At 33.3% G+C, this 17,201-nt stretch overlaps 1 protein-coding gene across 1 annotated transcript; it reads left to right on the top strand.

Moving 5' to 3' along the window:
• Window positions 1-719: 719 nt before the first annotated feature.
• Window positions 720-16,593, top strand: LOC8275742 (vacuolar protein sorting-associated protein 53 A). The gene is made up of 24 exons (XM_002532491.4): window positions 720-926; window positions 1,135-1,229; window positions 1,648-1,704; window positions 1,892-2,042; window positions 2,385-2,455; window positions 3,237-3,361; window positions 6,236-6,396; window positions 6,531-6,672; window positions 7,625-7,688; window positions 8,301-8,483; window positions 8,568-8,609; window positions 9,169-9,273; window positions 9,350-9,409; window positions 10,110-10,187; window positions 10,677-10,784; window positions 10,884-10,949; window positions 11,405-11,482; window positions 11,570-11,703; window positions 11,791-11,884; window positions 12,317-12,394; window positions 13,178-13,240; window positions 13,968-14,036; window positions 14,119-14,214; window positions 16,117-16,593. The coding sequence occupies exons 1-24, from the start codon at window positions 878-880 to the stop codon at window positions 16,396-16,398; spliced, it is 2,451 nt and encodes an 816-aa protein (XP_002532537.1). The 5' UTR covers window positions 720-877; the 3' UTR covers window positions 16,399-16,593.
• The last annotated feature ends 608 nt before the right edge of the window (window positions 16,594-17,201 follow it).

Raw genomic sequence — 17,201 nt, 5'->3', positions numbered from 1 at the left:
AACACTCAATTAATTTTATGGTATTTCTTTTAGGGTAATTACTATATATCTCTTTTTTTTTATATTGCACTAATTACCCTTAGCATTTAAAATGTACATAATTTCTTCATTTTATTTTATAATTTTATACTAAAAAATCCTTCTTGTTAAATATTAAGTAATTTTTTGTATAGACACTAAATTTATTTTTATTAAAAATAATTTTTTATTAATTTAATAAAAAATAACTTTAAATAAGTCTCATATTTAATAATAAATTTAATGACTATAACTTTATTAAACTAAAATCAAACTAACTAAAAATAAACTCTTACGAAGCTAGGTATATAGACTAAACTAATTTGTTATTAGTTGAATTTTTTTATCAATTTAGTTTTTTAACTGTTTTGATTTTAAATAAAATAGATAATAATTATTTTATTAAAAGATGTGGAAATTTTTAGTAAATAAATAAACTATTAGAGATAATTTATCGATTAATAGAAATAAATTATATAAAACTAAACTTAGTTAACATTGTTTGACAACAATTTGAGGGAATAACTTTTAGGATAAGCTTACAAAATAAAATAGTAGAAAATATTAATTTTAAATATTAAAAAATAATTTGTATAATATGAAGAATTAGAACAGACAAATAGTAATTACACCAATTGTGTTTTTTTCTCGGGTGGGTTTAAACAGATATGGGCTGGGCTTAGAAATCACTGATACATTCATCAAGCAAAAGGAAAAAAAAAACACCCATGCTATGATCGGTGCCACCAAAATCACATCAATCAATTCAGTATTCCGATCTAATTTACGGAGGTGGGTGTATCAAAGATTGATAAATCCTTCAAAAATAGCTTAACATTTATAAAATCCTTCAATTTCAATGGATAAATCAAGCGCATTTGAGTACATCAATCAGATGTTCCCAACAGGTCACTTCTCTTTGCCTTTTTTGTGATCTTGTTTCGATTATTGCATTCTCTAATTGATTTTTTAGCGTACTTTTTGCATCAGTTGGAGTAGGTTAATTTTTGTCCTGGATATATCTTTTCATATAGTTGGAACTTTTTCGGAACAGTAATGTATGTTTTTATTGTGATGATGCTGCATTATGAAAGTATGGTATTGATGATGTGACAGAGGCATCATTGTCTGGAGTTGAGCCACTTATGCAAAAAATACACAGTGAAATTCGCCGTGTTGATGCTGGAATACTAGCTGCTGTTCGTCAACAGGTCTGTCATCTTTTCCTTTTTATTATCTAATTCTATGTTACTTTGCTTTATAATGAAGTTTTAATTCTCACTTTCCTCTTATTGGAAAGTCTGCAAATTATAGAAATGACTTGAGATGATATCTATTTAATTAATTCTCATGTTTGGAAAGTTCATAATTGCTCGAACTCAATTCTTTCAACTTAAAAGAACAAAGCATTTTGAAAGAAATGAAATCATATCAAAACTGTCATTTTGCAAGATTTCAATTGATTGGAATTCTTGCAAATTATTTGTTCCTAACCAGGAGCAATTTAAAAAAGAAAAGCAGTAGAAATGTGCTTGTGCCTTGTACGAGTACAATTTCTAACCACTGCATACCCATTTCTATATGGACATTTATTTTCAAAGTTTGTTGGCTTTGCTATTTTGTTTACAGAGCAATTCCAGAACTAAAGCCAAGGAAGATCTTGCTGCTGCTACACATGCTGTAGAGGTGAGCTTGTTAGATTCATTTTCTTTTGTTATTATTATTCAATTTGTGACATGGAAATCGTAAAAACTTTGTTATTAGCATTATGACTTTCATGGTTGATCTTAGTGCTTCTGTCTGCCCATGAAATCTATGTTTCCCAAGGGCTATTCCTTAGTGAATGAATTGACTTTGTTTTCCTGGAAAGCAGGAACTCATGTACAAGATAAGAGAAATAAAAACCAAAGCTGAGCAGAGTGAGACCATGGTTCAGGAAATATGCCGTGACATTAAGAAGTTGGACTTTGCAAAGAAGCATATAACAACCACTATTACTGCTCTTCACCGTCTTACCATGTTGGGTTAGTAATTATCTTCATGTATTGCTTGGTGTGCATCCTTGGTGCCATACAGCCTTCATTTCTTTTACTTCTAGGTATGAAAATAGGCCTTTTTGAATAGTTCATTTGCCAAGCCTGAAAGCAATATTTTGGATTGTGGAACTGTTATTATGAGATGAATTCGTATAAAGCCAAGAAATAGGATTTCATAATATTGTTTGAGTTTCACCCTTAGTTCTATTTCTGCAGTTTCTATGGCAGTAGTCCAGCCTTGGTACATGAGACTCGTAAAATTTGACTTTTGTGTTTTAAATGGATATTTTTGTGTATAAATTTCCATAATTTGCCTCTTTGTTATGGCAGTGTCTGCCGTTGAGCAGCTTCAGTTAATGGCTTCTAAACGGCAATATAAGGAGGCAGCTGCTCAGTTGGAGGTACATAGTGATTGACTGCAATTTATAAAGTTTCACGATTAAGTGGTGCATTATATTCATCTATAGTGCTTTTAGTTGGAAGCTAAGTGCAGTTTGTGGCTTGGTTGTCCTGTTTTATTCTTTTTGTTTCTCTGTTAGCCTTGAACAAGTAATTATGTTAGGGCATTTGTAAATAACTTTCATCAATACATTTTGTTCTTCTACTTATTGGACATTTCAGAGAAGAGCTTTATGTTTCTCTGAAACTTCAGTATTACTGGATGTACATATGTGAATTAGAGAGCCACTAGTGGAATGTAATATTTGAACAAGCTACATGCAGTAGATATATCTAAGTATCATCTCATTCTAAAGGTACATTGTTAAAGTTTGTTCTCAACTTTTAATCTCAGTACAGAAATCAGGCCCCTATCGTTCACATATCTTTTAGTGATAGTGTCAGATTGGATTTTCTCTGCTGTGGAATGGGTATTTATTGAAATTACACTTAAAACTTCTGAGAATTTGTGGTCGTTACCTGTTGAATTACTATGTCTTCTATTCAATTGATTAATGCATATATCTAGTTTTCATATTTTTCCTGTTTCTACCAGAATATCTTCTTCTCTTTTAACTATAAAATATATCCTTACTTATATTTGGAAGAAGTTACAAGAAAAATGCTAATATCTACCTAGAATATCGGTTCTAGCTAATTGGATTGCATTTTTATCTTTTTCTATCAACTATGGACATTATTGGAAAACTGCTTTATCATTCAATGATTCATGATGTATTGCAGGCTGTAAACCAATTATGCAGCCATTTTGAAGCCTATAGGGATATACCAAAGATTACAGAGCTCAGAGAGAAGTTCAAAAATATTAAACAAATACTCAAGTCGCATGTATTTTCTGATTTCTCAAGGTATGTCCTTTGTGATGTAGAACAGATTTAGAGTAAGCTGTTCTATATGTAAATTTGTGTAAAACATAGAAGTTAAAGGTTGAAATTTGATGTTTATGACAGGAGCTGAGATACGATACTTTAATGAGCAAAGAAAAGATAGAAAAAACTTCTAAGAATCACCTAAAAGCTCTTGAGAATCACACCTAACAAAAGGTTCCTTCAGAATCACACCTAGGGAAGAACTGAATCACACAATTCAAAATAGCAACATCGCTTTAATTTTTATTGAACTGAAATTTATATCCTCAACTATTACAAGCCTAGGTACATATAGACTAAACTAATCCTAACACTACTTGGATTAGGAATCCTAAATTAGAAAAATTACAACTAATACTAAGTAGGAAATAGCATACCAGTAAAACTCCTAAATCAGACTGAAAACAAAATAAATACTCTTAAAATAAAGTGCAGCTATTGTTCTAGCAAAGCTAGAAATTACAAAATTTTCTTTGGATATTGAAATTGTAAATATTAGACCAAAATTCTAAACCTCTTGATTCTTTGAATTTTGCTTTTCTTAAAGTTTTTCTTGTTTGCATCACTTTGTTTGTGACCACTATATCGTTTCCATTAAAAGCTATAAGGTCACTTTTAGTTTTATTCTTAGTAACTTTTTTTTTTTATAAATTCTTATTATTTGGATGCCTTGCTCATTCTTTCTATTCTTTCTGGTGGAATATGTATATTTCCGTAACTTAATGAGAATATGTGTATAATTGATAAAAGTGTTCTTTGTATGGTAGTTCAATGGCCTCAGAATAAGCAATTATTGATGTCCCATAAGCAATGTCCCTCCTCCCCCCCTACATTTGGTAATTTTGGGAACAATTCCCCGACTTTAATATGTTGAATTCTTGAAAGGACAATTGGAATATCCAATGCTATTGCCTTTGTCTATATAGTTCTATAATCATATACATTGTGAGGTTTTATGACAAATCGAGAAATCGGAGGGAAATCATAATTTACCAATTGGGATTAGCTCCATTGGTGCATATTCAGGTAAAGCAGGAGCTTCGGGTTTATATAAATTGGCATCTATTCTACTATTACCTTGGTTACATACATAGTTAATAAAGGCGCAAAGGAGTCTTGGAGTTTAAGTTCAAGGCACAGCCACGCGTAAGATAGACACAAGGTGCAGTAATAGTAAAAGTTTAAAAAAAAAAAAACTAACAAGAAAAGCAATTAATACTTAAAACACAAAGGCATGACAAAAAAACACATTAAACTTTAACAATAAAGGTTTTAAATCCAAAATATATAAGGTTCCTAATCCTAGTAATGCTAGACTAAAGCTATAATTCTTAAAACACTTGTTCATTATCAAAGCACAATGTATCATTATTAAGCTCAATATTGTCTTCACTATCATCATCAAATTCCATTTAATCACTTCTAATTTCCGCTTCTAAACTCAACTAAGCCTTAATACCAAGTTAATTGGATTCGTCTATATGGATTCTCTTTCTCTGCTTCAAAGATTTTGGGTTGCATAGTTCTGTAAATCATAAAAAATTTTGAGTTTATGAAAATTCTGTAATTAGAGGTATTGAGAATTTACCAATTGGGTTTAGCTCAGTGGTATATTTTCGATCTTCAGGTAATTGCAGGTAGGTTAATGGTTTCAACAGCCAAACCCTTCCCCTAAAAGACAAAAACGAAAGGTGAGGAAAATATGAATATAGAGAAGTGCTTTTCTCAAGCAGGTCTTGTAGTTGGAGTTCACTCCTTTCCTCCACGCCCATGAAAAAGGTTTATGTTCTGAGGTGTCATTATATGCCTGTGTTTAAACATGAAAGAGAAGAAAAGAGAAACACCCTATCTAGATATCATTAGCTTTCTGTCACGAGAGCTACCTCCTGTCTGTTCTATAATCTATCCTCATTGAATCTTTGTATTTTGTGATGTGGAAGTTCAGTATGAATCAAATCAACTTCTTTATTTGAATGAAGGCAACTTGGCTTAAGAATTCATTTTCTTTTTTCACATTTTGACCTTGTTTAGTTGATTTTTCTTTTGGGGGTTTTTTGGTGATAAAGTCTTTAGAAAATGAGGCTTTTCTGTGCTGCCTTTAGTAGAAGTTTTGGATGCTTTACCATCAGAATGGGACCTCGTCTTTTATGGGACCTCAAATGTGGGAATTGGTAATTAGTCTTGGATGTAGTAATACAAGTATGAAAGAGATCATATATAGAATTGGGTTTAAATTTTAAATGAATCCAGTGCTAGATGGTTTTTCTGTTTTCATTTGAATAAATAGTCTAGTTAAGCATTAAAGCTGAAATTCAGATGCCAAAATATGTATTTTGATGTATGTTCACGCTCTTTAGTGATCATGTTTGTTTTTCTAGTCAAATTTTGCCATGTGCGTACCTAAACATGAATGTTCTTATCTTTTCAAGAGTTTATATTAGAATTACAATCTTCTTAATTTTCTCCTTTGGACAACTGTCTTTTACATGTGACTCATCTATGGCCACTTTATTTATTACTTGAAACTTCCACTGGAGTTTTCTAGCAAAAGAACGATGAAAAAGCAGGAAGGGAGACTGAGAGTGCTTATGTGAAAGCTGATGTTGGAAGGGAGAGCATATCTATATTTTCTATTGCTAGTAACTCCATCATTTTTTTTCATGTTTGACGCCATTTTTTTGTCATGTTTGACAAGCTTCTTTGGTGGGATGGATAAATGATCCGTCCAAGATATTTACTTAGTTGCAACAACTTACTTTTCTTTTTAATTATCCCATATTTGTTTCAAATAAGTGATATGACTCAGTGCCTTTCTTTCTTTTTCACTTTTTTCCTTAATTTTTTTTTTCTCAGCTTAGGTACTGGGAAAGAGACAGAGGAAAATAATTTACTGCAGCACTTATCTGATGCATGTTTGGTCGTTGATGCTTTGGAGCCATCTGTGAGAGAAGAGTTGGTAAATAATTTTTGCAGTAGGGAGCTTACTTCATATGAACAAATCTTTGAAGGAGCTGGTTTGTACTACTTGCTTTATTTAGTTTTAAATTGTTTCATTTGTTTTCATATGTATAATTTTGGGACAGGAGCTTTATTTATTATCTTAGTGCATGAGCTTTCTTATGAAATTTCAGCTTTTTCTATATTATAGAGCTAGCTAAGCTGGATAAAACAGAACGAAGATATGCATGGATAAAGCGTCGAATAAGAACAAATGAGGAGATATGGAAGATCTTCCCTTTGTCTTGGCATGTTCCTTATCGGCTTTGTATCCAATTCTGTAAGAAGACGAGGTAGGTTTTGAGTTTCTTTGGCGTCAAACCATAGTATTTGTAAAGAATATTAATTTGGACTTTTTTACTTTTAAAATATTAAGTAAATACAATTCTTTTGGGAACTGGAAATAGGGCTTGGCCTGTAGTGGAACCAGTCTAGAACTGAACTGGATATGGGGACTTGTTAAGGTCTCAGTCTCTAGGACCTCAGGGTAACCAAAATGGACCAACCCATGAACATGCCTAGGTTAATCATCCAACTATTAAATTATATAAGTTGACTCTTTTAATTAACTGCTTAATAAATTATCAATTGTATTTTTTTGCATGTTCTTACCATTTTATGGGATGTGCTTCTTAATAAATTTCAAGATTAAATTTTAATAAATATTGGAAAAAAAATAGTGACTAAATGTGTAAATGCATATGCCATTTCAAATTGATTATGACAAGTTACAGGGGTTAATGGCCTGTATGTGCTGCGTCATGCTATTCCTCTAATAAGTTAGTCCTGCTTGTGTTTGGCTTGTTACAGAAGAAGCTGGAAATGAGGGAACTTTGAGTTCTTAAAGTGAGGTTTTAACCTCCTGGTTTGCATATGGAAATTAATAGGAGACCAATCTATTCCCCTGATGCAACCTGCATATATAATATTATGACGTATAATCCCAAAGTGAAAATGTATCTGCTTCATAACTGTACAGTTTGTTGACGTTGTTAAATTTATTCTGTAGACTCATAATATTTCAGTTGCTCACCAACTCGTATAGGCCCAAAAGAACTGCAACTATGTAGCTGTATTATTAAGTTCAGCATATTTGTCTAATGTCCAGAGAAGGATTAGAAGGACAAAAAGTATGCACCATCTAGTTAGGATCTGAGGTTATATTTTCAAAGGATCATGAAAACTGAATCTCGATAGGATAATATGGTATATATGTTAAAAGTATGACATAGTTTGCATTTCCAGGAAACAACTGGAAGGAATACTTGACAATCTCAAAGAAAAGCCAGATGTTGGAACATTGTTATTGGTAAGGCTCTCTGAAATCTTTCATTATTGTTGTTGTTGCTATTTAATTATCTCTTTTCTTTTTTTTGTGTATTTCTACTTCAGAATCAGTAGTAAACTTGCAATGCAATTATAGATCTTAAAGTAGTTTGAAGTTTTGTTTACATGTCAAATTTGTTGAGGCTACATTTAATTATCTGGGTTTGGGCCCATCTGTTTGGCCATAAAATGGATGATATTGTTTCACCACTTTAACTCGTGCCCTTTGGGATCTGTATGTAATTTGATTTTCCTGCAATTTAATTGGTCCGACCATCATCAGTTCTGTTTTCTCTAGCTCATCTTATCTGTTAAGTATGTTCTGTATATTTGTACTTTAGGGGAATCCCTTGCAGTAGTTTGCACAGTGCTCCTCTTGGGTTTTGGGATATCTTTCGAGTGATTGCTAGCTGTTTCTACTAAGGCTGAAACCGAGTAATAATGGAGGTCATTGTGCTATAGCCTCTATTATTTTGGCAATAGTAACCATATATGATTGTTTGTAATTATTAGCTTTCTTGCTCAAGAATTCTTTGATTTCTGCTGGCCAGTTTCACCTCTACTGATGTTGCACGCATTTGATAATTGTCTGCAGGCACTACAACGAACTTTAGAATTTGAGGATGAATTGGCAGAAAAATTTGGAGGAGGCACTAGTAGTAGAGAGATTGGGAATGAGATTGAAGAAATTGGTAGGGACAGTAATAGTCAAAATGTTTCAGATATACGAAAGAAGTATGAAAGAAAACTTGCTGCTAATCAAGGAAGTGGAATTGAAGTATGCATTGTACTCTTCTTGATTTAGTAATATAGTTTTTCGGAACTTTTATATTGCTGACTCAATTGCCACTTCTGATTACAGGAGAAAGATGGAAGTAAAGACTTATCAGTACCAGGAGCTGGGGTAGATGTTTCTTATTTTGTATAGTTTAATTTTCACTTGCATATGATATTTAATATACCAAGTAGTTGCATGACATGTGTGATTCTTGAGCATGCATGCTGCATTGTGCTTTCTTTTGGGCATTAATTGCGTTTTGCTAATAGCCCAGATGCTTTAACTGAAATGTGGAGTTGATAATATTTTTCAAGGTTAGCTGCATAGCTTAAAAAACTTTTAGATTGACTTATGATAGAGTTGGTGGAGAGAGGTAGAGGGTTGGCCTTCCCAATATATTTTAGATTTTTTTTTTTTTTTTCATGTTGGCTCCCCAACTTTCATAATTTTCAAACTTTTCCCTTTATATTTTAGTTTTACATATAATTTCATTTCACTCCCTCTTTAACATTAAAAATAAATTTTTTTGGCTCCCTCTCTTTTGAAATCCTAGCTTTGTCCATGGATAGTGACCCTTTATAAGACTTTTACTATCTTTATTTTGCTAACAGTTTAACTTTCAGGATTGTTGTTTATAGACCTAATATTATATATAGGTTATTATCTGAGCTCATTGATTTTGCAGTTCAACTTTCGTGGGATTGTTTCATCTTGCTTTGAGCCTCATTTGACGATTTATGTGGAACTAGAACAGAAGACGCTGATGGAAAATCTGGACAAACTTGTTCAGGTATAACTTGTCCATTACTCCTAAAATGTACATTAAGTATTATGTTTCTTCACTAACTGTAATTGCTTTTCTATAGGAGGAGACATGGGATATAGAGGAGGGCAGTCAGAATAATGTTTTATCCAGTAGTATGCAGGTAAGAAACTGAATAGGCATCTTAATTTGCATCGTCATCAGCATCTTCATAATTATTACTCGGCTCTTGGAAGAAGAGCTTATTCATTGGATCATGCCCCCTCCTTAAATTACCTCTGGGCATGCCATTTGAGTTGATCCTAGTTGGTTGCTCTGCATCATTCTTGCAAGTATAGAATGTCTTGCAGGCTTTTATACTTACAGATGACTTTTGTTTGCCACTTCAGTTTTTTGTTGAACTTCATATTGACCATATAACCATGTCTATTAGTGCATTATGTTCGCTGCTGAATTCTTCTATGTTGTGGAACTAACAGAATGTATTGGAGATGTTTCCTCTCCAAACCCACAATCTTGCATGTCTGTTTGAGAAGTATGCTGTTGAATTTATATCTAGTCCTGTTCAATTACCTGGCTGGCATTTTTCACCTAAGCCTGTCCCAAACCTGGCCTGAAGGAAAAAAGTTTTTTTATGTGTTTTCTGAATCAAGTGGGCTGGACCTTAAGGAGTTGCTGTTCTCAATCCTGCACAAAAATAAAATTCAGCTCATCTAGGCCGGCCGGGCCGGTCAAAAGGAAAAGCACATGTTTAAGCCTGGGTATTTGGGCTGATGGGTACCGAGTACTGTGATCAGGTCTAGCTATAGATATTTATTGTAATACCTTCAGTGGAATGACAGTGTAACTTTTTGTGTTTTTAGCTGTTTCTTATAATCAAAAGGAGCTTAAAGCGGTGTAGTGCCCTGACAAAGAGCCACACATTATTGAATTTGTTTAAGGTACTTATTTCAGACTCATTTCAATATTTGCTTATATTTGGATTTCCTTGTAGTGGCATTACCTCATTACATTGATCTTTTATTAGACTTACTTTAGTAGACCTGAATATCTATTTTAACACAAGCATAGCAGTGCAACCACTAGTATTGTTGGAATAGAGAAAGAAAAACTGGGCAAATGAATTATTCCATGTTCAAGTTTTAGGCTGCAGACTCTTAAAAGTATCTTTTCTTACTCTATAGAAAAGGGTTATGGTTTCAGTGGTGACGGTAATGGTATTATAGTAGTAAGAACAGCATCAGCAGTAATTTTGTTGTAGTTATTAGTGGTTTTTGGATGCAGTGCAGTTGCTACTTAACTGATTACAAATAAAAATGACAATGTAATGTGATGTGCTCAGTCGACCTTGAAGCTGATTGGCTGATCTCTGTTCTACGGGCATATAAACCATGTTAAGAATCTTACTTTTTCCTCTCTTATGTTATTAGGTATTTGAAAGAATTCTCAAAGCATATGTGGCAAAGCTCAAGGCAAGACTACCAAAGGGTGGCCTGGGGCTTGTTGCAGCTGCCACCGGCATGGATGTACAAATAAAGGTATTATCGTGCCTGTCATAATTTTCTCGTTGTCTTAAAAATTGGCCTGCCTTTATGCTGACTGCTGTTATGTGCTAATCAGTTGACAATTTTGATCAGATGTCTGATAGAGATGAAAGAGTAATTTGCTATATCGTCAATTCAGCTGAATATTGCCGAAAAACGGTTAGTTGTTTCTTTATCAGGGATATCATATATGTGTGCCATGTTTGAATTTCTGGAAGGAATATGATCTTTATGATTCCTCTTTTGCCCCTATATTTTATTATGAGTTTGAAGAGAGGTTGAATTACAAAAGCTTACCAGGTTTCTCATGAGATATTTGCATCTAAATTGGTTGCCAGTTTAGTAGAATTACAGGGGAGATGCTTTATTCCAAAGTACCCTCTTTGTTACTCTTACAAGAAGTCTCTTAGATAACTGGCAATTTGGATTTTGTGTTTAGCCATGCCTTTTTATCTTCATGGAAGAAGTCCTCCTATATTGATGATATCACGGGCATTTAATAAGGCATTGTTGGTGAAACATTATCACTAAGTTGGCTATATGCTTTTGGATGAACATTTCTGCTACTGTTCATACAGTTCGACAAAATTTTAACTTGGTTCAATGTTTGACAGTCAGGTGAATTGGCTGAAAGTGTATCCAAAATAATTGATCCTCACTTAGCAGCTGGAGTGGATATGTCAGCAGTTGAGGTTTTACCCTCCTGTCAACCTAATTGTCAATTAATTACGCCATATCAGTCTTTTGTTCATATCTTCAGAGGTTAAGCATATATGCAGGAGGAATTTTCAGGGCTTATAACAGAAGCACTAATGACCCTAGTGCATGGCCTGGAAACTAAATTTGATGCTGAAATGGCTGCAATGACACGTGTTCCATGGGGTACACTTGAAAGCGTTGGTGACCAATCAGAGTAAGTTACCTTTTTGGTTAAGATTCTATCATGGATACTGTGCCTGGTGGAAATTCTACGAAGTTAATTAAATCCATCATCTTGCAGGTATGTCAATAGCATAAATATGATCCTTACAAGTAGCACTCCTGTACTCGGAAGCCTTCTTTCTCCTGTTCATTTCCAGTACTTTTTGGACAAGGTGATTATAAAGATGATTTTTTGGCATGGGAAGGTCTGGTGGGGGATTAGTAAAGCAAAAGACTATGTAGATGGTTTTAGTAATTTTGCTTCCTGCATCCTGGTTATATAAAGTTGCAGGACTTCACAGGATTTTAGTAATGTTTGCTTCCTAGTCGTTAAAATTGCTGAACGAATTTCTTGTTTGATCACCTTCTTTTCTCTATCTTGATGCTATCAATTATAAATGTTGGTCCTAAAGTTATCATACCAACTTGTTATACGCTTTCTTTTTTCTTTCTCGATACGTCAATTATCATGGTTAATGTAGATATCATATTTAGCATCATTATTTGAGGGTCGTAGAACTTTTACATATTTCATTCTTGCATTTTGGAATTTGAGTGAAACTCTTATGGGTGCTTTAACTCATGTACTCTATTGCCTTCTGTAGCTGGCATCATCACTTGGTCCACGATTTTATACCAACATTTTCAAATGCAAGCAGATATCAGAAACTGGAGCCCAACAAGTATGGACACTTGATTGCCTTCTTTCCTGTAAAATTATGTTAGCTAAGAGATATTGATGGGTAAACAAAATACGTGTAATGTAAGGTATACTTTGATGACTATTAGGATATGACTTCAGAAACACTCCTTTGAATCTGATACCCTTAGATTGTCGAATTGAGCGTCTACGTATAAAGCAGTCATGAGTCAGATAGTGTGTTGCATGAGGTGTTCCTTGTCTGGATGCAATTATCATGCATATTGCAAAATCTGTTCATGTTTGTTTGAAAATATTTGAATATTCTTTTTATTGCATATAAACAAGAAATCAATTTTAAGCCTGTAACCATTTGGAAGATCTCATGATAACTATCATCGTGGTGCTGCTGGCCTGCAATTTGTTTATTTGGCTAACTCAAGTGCAAAAATAAAATTCAATTTTGAATCCAGTAAAAACATAAAAATATTTAACTATGCACTACATTTTTGTGTGATTTCCAAATAAAAGAATTCTAATCTCAAGAGGTGCATGCATCCTTTTTTGATGTATACCGAGTAACAAACTCCAACATCAATATTTACTTCTAAATTATTCAGGCTTGAAACTCTTTCATGATGTAGAACACTTGTTTTGTTGAGTTTGAAAACGATGTACTACTATTCACTGTAAAAAGCAAGCAAATAACTAAGGGACTGAAATTCATTATAGAGTAACAACTCTTTTAATATACCTTTTCCTAGGATCATTCTTTATGATTGTTTCATGTAAGTGAAACATAACAAATGGCATGGTGGTATTGCAGATGCTTTTAGATACTCAGGCTGTAAAGACAATTCTTCTAGAGATTCCTTCACTTGGTCGACAGGTGAGTTGATGCTCCCTAATACCTGTGCATTTATGCATGATTATATTATGGAATACAATTTACTAACTCCCTCTCTCGTTCTTAATATAAGATTCACTTTTGTCAATTGCATAGGGTTCAAAATAGTGCTTATCATTTTGTTAATCAGTTAGCATGCCGAACCCGCTAAATGGAGCTTTCAATATCTCTAAGTTGGAGTTACTTCCCAAACATTTATGAAAACTAGATAAAACATTTTTATTTGGAAAAGAAAATGAGTAGATAAAGATATCTAGGTCAGAGCTGGCTATGGTGATGTGGAGTGCTCCAACAGTAAGTGGAATGAGAATAGTTGAAATTTGCAATAAAGTATGATCGAAAAATTGTTCCCTTAGAAAATTGTTTTTAGTTGCAGGAAATTAAAGATTTAGATGATTCTAATAGTATTTGGCCTTCAAATGTTATTTCCGCACATCTAAGATTCTGTACCCAGCAAGCCAACATCTTGGTTTTGATTTTAAATTTGATTATTTTGGATTTTCTTTTAATGATTATGTGGGCAAGTTATTTTTTATTGGAGGGACAAGGAAAGCTATGTAAAGTTTGTCTACAAGCAAACATTTCAAGAACAAGTTCCAGACTTCAGTCAACGAGATTTTTGTTTCCCGTACTCCTTAAAATCTTTTTTTTTTTTTTTCACTATCCAAATTAATCTTTTTTAACCATTTTAATTCTTTTGCTGAAACAGACATCAAGTGCTGCTAGCTATTCAAAGTTTGTGAGCCGTGAAATGAGTAAAGCTGAAGCGCTTTTGAAGGTTTTGATTATGCTATTTAGGTGAAATTCTCTTTCTTGTTACTGGCTTTCCTTTCTGAGACAAAAGTAATTTCTTTCTACAGGTTATACTCTCCCCAGTTGATTCTGTGGCAGATACATATAGGGCATTGCTACCAGAGGGAACACCAATGGAGTTTCAACGTATTCTGGAGCTTAAGGTTATTGCTTGTTCTCTTCTATTTTTTGCTGGTGTTTCATGACTTCCTTTTCCTACAATTCATTTCCTATCAGTTTTGCATTTAGAACAAGCCAAATAAAGAAAAAAATCCCAACCCTTTTAGTATTCTGATGTTCTAAGCCTAAATCTCACAGTACCCAACCACTTTCTGTTAGTGACAGATTTGCAACAAAAGTAAATTTGCTTGTTCTCAAGCAAAATTAAGTTACATAATGCCTCTGTATGAAGTCAAAATTTTCTTAATTTAATAATAAGATTAAATAATAGAAAATCACTCTTGCACGATAAATAAATTGAGTATAAGACATGGTTCCAGCATATCTGGAGCTTGAGGTTATTGCTTGTTTTCTTCTTATTTTCTTGCTGGTGTTTCATGACTTCTTTTTCCTGACAATTCATTTTCTGTCATTTTGCATTTATAACAAGCAAAACGGGGAAAAAAAAATTTCAACCTTTTAGTATTCTTTTGTCTTAAGACTAACTTTCGGAGAATAGCAGACCACTTTCTGTTAGTTACAGACTTGCAACAAAAGTAAATTGCTTATTCTCAATGCAAAAAAAAGTTACAAAATACCTTTATGGCAAGTCAAAATCGTATAAATTCAATAATAACATTAAATAATAGAAAATCACTCTTACACTGTAAATAAATTGAAGTATATAAGACTCAAATCAGACGCAAGACAAAGTCAGCCAGCCCATTCATTGAAGCTGTATATTACCCTTGAATCATCATAATGCTATAGAATACGAGGTGGGCATTTATTTTTTTGGATAGCATGTATGTATTAAGACTATAAATGGACCACAAATTGTTCTATAATGTCGTAGCCTCGAGTCCACTGTCTAAATTCGGGGCTTTGTGGTGGCTACATCTCTATGTATTAGGTAATCAAGTATCACTTCTTCCCATAAAGGAGGTACTATTAGAGGACTTGTGAGTTAAAATTATCATTCTTAAGTCTCTCTTGTTATTAACTTATATCGGTGGTAAAGGGTAATGTTCAAAGTTGATCAAAATATTTAGATGAAGGTGAGAGACAAACAATAGGCATGGAGAAATTGTTCTTCGCATTCATGGCTTCACCTGCCCATCTCCCCCTTTCATTTGTTCTTATCTGTGTCACCCTTCATCATTTGTGTCATACGTAAGTTGAGCATTTTCAGCTACCTTTGCACATGCTGGATGCTCAAGGTAGTTTGGAATTAGGTTTCTTTTAATGTACTTAATTTGTGTTAGTTATTCTGGTAGGCATATAGAAAACCAGTTAACTTTAGTGAAATATCATTGCTGGAAAAAAAATTAAAATGTAGCCTTTCTATGAAATTTCATCTTGTGGAAGTACCCAAGTTGAGATGATATCAAAGGTTGAATGAATTTAGGTCATGTAGGAGCAAGGTTCAAGTCTACCAGTCTGTTAGGATGCCTCAGCTGCATACATCACTGCACTTCCACTTGACACCTATCATAATGATAAACAGCTCGTCTCGCTGTGACCTTCTCTTGAATTCTCAAAACTATTGAATGAATTTAGTGAATATATATCAAAGCATGTTGTATTCCATCTCCTTCATTGAATTTAGAATAAAATCATTTAGATGCCAGATAACAATTATTGTATTCTCAAATTTTTCAGCATCTCTTCTTATGCAACTCAAACTTCATTTTAGAAATAATTAGAGCATTTCTCAGGCTAAGAAACATATTTCGAGTGGAAAAATTATTGTCCAGTACCAAATTATCTTACAATAATCAAATAGTTCTAAATGATATGTTTCTGAAGATCAAGTTTAGGTTTCTGAAACATTAGGAATGAACTTTTGACAGAACTCTAGGTAGTTGTACATATTTCTGTTTTCTTTAACTGTGGGGCATTCATAGGGGCTTAAAAAAGCGGATCAGCAGAGCATACTGGACGACTTCAACAAACATGGACCAGCAATTACACAACCTTCAATTGCATCATCAGTTGGACCTACTGCTCCAGCTGCTGCAATAACAAATGCATCACTTGGATTTATTGCTTCCCGAGAAGACGTTCTTACCAGAGCAGCTGCGCTTGGAAGAGGTGCTGCTACAACAGGTTTCAAGAGGTTCCTTGCTCTAACAGAAGCTGCAAAGGATCGGAAGGATGGACCATTTAGAAAACTCTTCAATGCCTAAGATATGCATTTTACTAAAACATTATAGGTTGGTTCTTTATTCATATATTTGATTGAAAGCAAATGGACTGACTTCATAGCTTTTCCATTATATACCAATGTCAATAGCTAGAACCTAAATTTTTGCATACAAAGGTACGAAAACTGAGATAATTCCATTTCCTTCCGGCTGCCCTTAGAATTGGTTGCTGGTTAAGATAGGCATTTTTCTTTGTCGGCTGATAATAAAATACTAAACATACAGACTGACGAAACTCCCAAAGAAGACATCTGATTGTATTAAAAGAGCAAGTGTGTTGAAATTGTTGCTGGGTGTTAAAATAGCAAATTTTAGACTTTTCGTGATTTAATAATATAAATTTTTTTAATTTTTTATAAACTATTTTCTTTCAAATCTATTTGCCTGCTTATTTTGAAAGTAATTTTTAAAATTTGAAAAAGAAAATAAGATAAAAATTAAGGTTAATGCTAAATGTCTCCATAATCTTTTGACAGTGTCTTAAGACTTTTTGGGATGGATTACACTTACAGATTAGGTAATGATGGAACATTTTATACTGAACCCTTTTATCTTATTGGGTATTATCTTTTAAAAAGTTGGCATGGGGCAGTCGAAGAGTTATTTTTGTAAGAGATTTCCATACATGTTAGATTACATTTCATTGCATTTGCATATTAAATCTTTGAATTATGAATTAATTACAGAAAGAGATCCTGAGTTGGTTCTAAAATACTCCAGTCCTTACCATTTGAAAAGTCCAAATGACCTGGCAAATACTGACTACTTCATAATTAAGCTACTTT

Source organism: Ricinus communis, chromosome 5 (assembly GCF_019578655.1).
Source record: "Ricinus communis isolate WT05 ecotype wild-type chromosome 5, ASM1957865v1, whole genome shotgun sequence".
Taxonomy (NCBI): domain Eukaryota; kingdom Viridiplantae; phylum Streptophyta; class Magnoliopsida; order Malpighiales; family Euphorbiaceae; genus Ricinus; species Ricinus communis.
The sequence above is the reverse complement of the archived record's forward strand: the minus strand, read 5'-3'. Positions and strand labels throughout refer to the sequence as shown.